At 39.8% G+C, this 3,679-nt stretch overlaps 1 protein-coding gene across 3 annotated transcripts in view; it reads right to left on the bottom strand.

Annotated features, from left to right (window-relative positions):
- Positions 1–2,039: 2,039 nt before the first annotated feature.
- LOC132861273 (limbin-like) overlaps positions 2,040–3,679 on the bottom strand; it is a 10,418-nt gene continuing 8,778 nt past the window's right edge. For all 3 annotated transcript variants that reach the window (XM_060892706.1, XM_060892707.1, XM_060892708.1), the window contains exons 21-22: positions 3,497–3,592; positions 2,040–3,278 (exon numbers count right to left, since the gene is read on the bottom strand). In XM_060892706.1, the coding sequence (XP_060748689.1) occupies positions 2,924–3,278; positions 3,497–3,592 (451 nt within the window). In that variant the 3' untranslated portion in view covers positions 2,040–2,923. The remainder of the gene's footprint in view (positions 3,279–3,496; positions 3,593–3,679) is intronic.

Here is a 3,679-nt window from a genome sequence, read left to right as displayed (position 1 = left end):
CGATACCGATATCCGATAAGCCCTTAATCTCCCGGCTCATCGTTGAGTTCTTCATATTAAAAGTATAGAATTCGTTAAATATGATTTATTATTTAGACTCTGTAGAGAAATTATTAGGATGGAAATGTAGAAGGTTAGTCTGGGCCTTTCAGGGAGTGTAATGGGTTCATTTCTTCCCCATTTCTGGTGCAGTTCAATTTCTCAACACTGAAGTTTTGTTTTGTTTTGTTTTGTTTTTTTAATTCTTTATTTTTTCGAAATCACTTGAATCACTTGCAATTGTTCTCATCACTTGTATCTGTAAGAAACTTTACTTTAATTTTATTGACACCGAGCTAAAGTTATGATGCCATCGTTATGTGTTCCTTATCAGATCACATCTTTTGTCCTGAAAACCAAAACAGAACTTATCTGATGTGTGTGTGTGTGTGTGGGGGGGGGGGGGACGGACGAGACACAGACACTCTGGTTTAATTTTCTATTTCAGAGCCCAGGTAATGTCTTTCTATAATAATTAAAAAAAACAACACTGTTATGACTTCTTTGCGAATCGTACGCAGTGTGATGTGACGGATCATGTTCTCTTGTGCGTATCGGTGCCAGTGATGCTGAAGACTTGAATTTCTCTGAGCGACCACAGCCATGCACACAGCACTATACTGATTTTTTTTTTTTTTTAATTTGTATGTTTAATGTATGAAGCTTTAAGGTGTTCTTTGGTTTCCATGAGTGTTTCTGTAAACCTTTCAGAGCATGTTTTGATTGTACACACAAAAGCATTGTTTTATAATCATTTAGTTACATAGTCCTGAGTTAAGAATATGATTCGTTTTGGAAAATCACTTTGTTCTCTCTCATGAATACATTTTATCATTAGCAAAATTATTTCTATACTGAGCAATAATAAAGAAAACAAATGAAATGAAATCAGAATTTGTTTTTCTCTGAAAACTTGATCTACTGCTATACTAGATGGATGGATGGATGGATGGATGGATGGATTGGTGAGTGGATGGATGGGTGGATGGATGGGTGGGTGGATGGATGGGTGGGTGGATGGATGGATGGGTGGGTGGATGGATGGATAGGTGGATGGGTGGGTGGGTGTATGGATGGGTGGGTGGGTGGATGGATGGGTGGGTGGATGGATGGATAGGTGGATGGATGGGTGGTTGGATGGGTGAGTGGGTGGATGGGCATTTATTTTAACCACTTTGGGGTTCTGGAAGTCTGTAGATATCTAGGACCTTCAGTGGCTTTCAACTTTCCTGTCTTCCTGTTTCCAAAGAAAATATGTGCAGATTCAGATCTGTGATCCTGTGCCATCTCATGAGCACTTTAACCGAACATACGGTGGCTTTAATGGACGCCTTTCCAAAAATCTGGACTTTTGGTAGTTCCCAGAATATCAAAGTCTACTAAAGACAGCATAGAGCTTGCGTATTTAGCTCCTAAACGTTGAAATAGTCTGAGGCTCAGACACGCTCTCCTGTGAGAGTCCTGAGGCATCTTGACATGTTCCAGCTCCAGCTGTGTTCCACTTTATGAGGATTTCGGACCTTCATTGAAAAGAGACCAACCCTGTGAGGATCTTGAGGCATCTAGAGACGTACCAGCTCAAGCTTCATGAGGATTCAGGCATTCTAAGAGAAGATTCCATCTCCATGTGGTCTTTGAGGACAACAACCTCCTCATTAGTACACAATTATCAGACTGTATCTGAATGTACAAAGGACATTATTCATAATAACACTCTCTGGTGTTTATAACAGTTTATAATCACACCCTCCAATGTCACCCAAATGAGGATGAGGTTCACTTTTGAGTCTGGTTCCTCTCAAGGTTTCTTCCTCACCACAGTCACCTCAGACTTGTTCATTAGGGATAAACACAAACACATTTAAATATAAGTCTAATATTAATCTTGAACTTTTTGTACTAAATTTCTTATGTTCTGTAAAGCTGCTTTGAGACAATGTCCATTGTTAAAAGTGCTATGTAAATAAATTTGACTTGAAAATGAATTGAACAACACGGTGTCATTTAGCTAAACATTTACATTTTATTTAGAGTTGAGCTCATAACTTACAGAATCTGCAAAATGTTAGCATGAAAATAAAGGGATTAAAACTTATTTTTCCGCCTTAAATAAAGTATTTCACGTAACAGATGTTTACACAGAACCCACAAAACAATAGGAACCGAATTTACAAACGAACCAGATTAAATGTTTACACACGCTTGATTATTAATGCTCCAAAAGTTATTTACTAAGATACAGTACATGTTTCCCAGAAGACAAAATAACAATGATTTATAACTCTCATCCTGTACAAAAGTTTACACCCCCCTTGGATCTTAATGTGTTTACTTCTTGAGCATCAGTGAATGTTTAGCTGTGTACAAGTTCACCTCAGGTGTCCTGAATGGGGAAAAAGATGGATCTCAAAATCATGTGTGTTGGAAAGAAGAAAACAGATCATTTGCAGTAACTGGAGGATTTTTTTCTGAAGAAAAGTAGTTTAACTGCTCAGGACAAACCAGGGGCTCAAGAACAACGTCACGAAACATAAAACGAGTCTCTGATCATCCGGGTGTTAATAATCCAGCATGTGTAAATATTTAAACTGGTTCATTTGTGTAAATTCGGTTATTATTGTGTCTTGTGGAGAATGCAAACGTCTGTTATGTGAAAAAGGGGGAAAATGGGGAAAGATTTGGGGGAAAATGAAACTTTTATGATCCGTCTTAGTTTTTTTCCCCCCTTAATTAAGTTGTATAATTCAACTTAATCAACAATCTGTATATGAGAGACAGGAGATGGAGCTGCGGGAGGATCGCTGCCTCTCTCCCTTCCCCTCCCTACGTTTGTCTCCCTAACTGACCTTTTATTTCACCATAATCGCCATTTTTAACTATTTCATCATGTCTGCTCTTCAGGAGCCACTGCTCCCTTTTTAAACTTAAACTTCCTCCTTTTCTTATGACTGTGTGACATGTGTGATGAATCCGCAGCCTGTTGTGGATGAGCATTGTGGACAGTAAACAGTTTTTCTTCCACCACATCACCTCCAGCGTCCGCTTCCACTTCACCAGCATGGCTTGTACGCTCCATCCTATCCGGTGTCTTCTCTAGCTCCACCGGAGAGGCTTCTTCCTTTTGCGTAGCGACCTCGGAGTTCAGCAGGCTGCTTGCTGCCAGCGGGTCGTGTCCTAATCGGTCTGCCTGAGATCTGGAGAAGAGTTTCTCCACTAGCTTCTGCTTCTTCTTCAACATTCTGAGGAGAACAGTGCATGCTATGTAGCACAACTACAATAAAACAACGAACGCTGTGCACACAAACACTATCTGATGTTCAGGTTTAGTTTTAAATACTCACTATGTGAAATTTAAGTGTAACTTGTGTACTTATCTGATGTTAATGATGCATTGACAGGACCACACAGGACCTCTAGACGAATAGGGAACATGGAGTGAAGGAGCCACCTTCCTCACCTGTCAGTGTGTGGGCGAGATCCAGCTGCCATGTGCTTGCTGATTACGTCATTCCTCAGTCTGTCCACCAGATGGCAGCAAGGTCCTAATAGCTGTCTACACACAATACACAAAATATATAAAACGTATAATGTATAAAAGGTATGAGTGTATGTGTGAGTGTGTGTGTGTGTGTGTGTGTGT

This window comes from Tachysurus vachellii, chromosome 18 (assembly GCF_030014155.1).
Source record: "Tachysurus vachellii isolate PV-2020 chromosome 18, HZAU_Pvac_v1, whole genome shotgun sequence".
Classification (NCBI taxonomy): Eukaryota; Metazoa; Chordata; class Actinopteri; order Siluriformes; family Bagridae; genus Tachysurus; species Tachysurus vachellii.
Note: the sequence above shows the minus strand (reverse complement) of the source record. Positions and strands in the feature narration are given on the sequence as shown.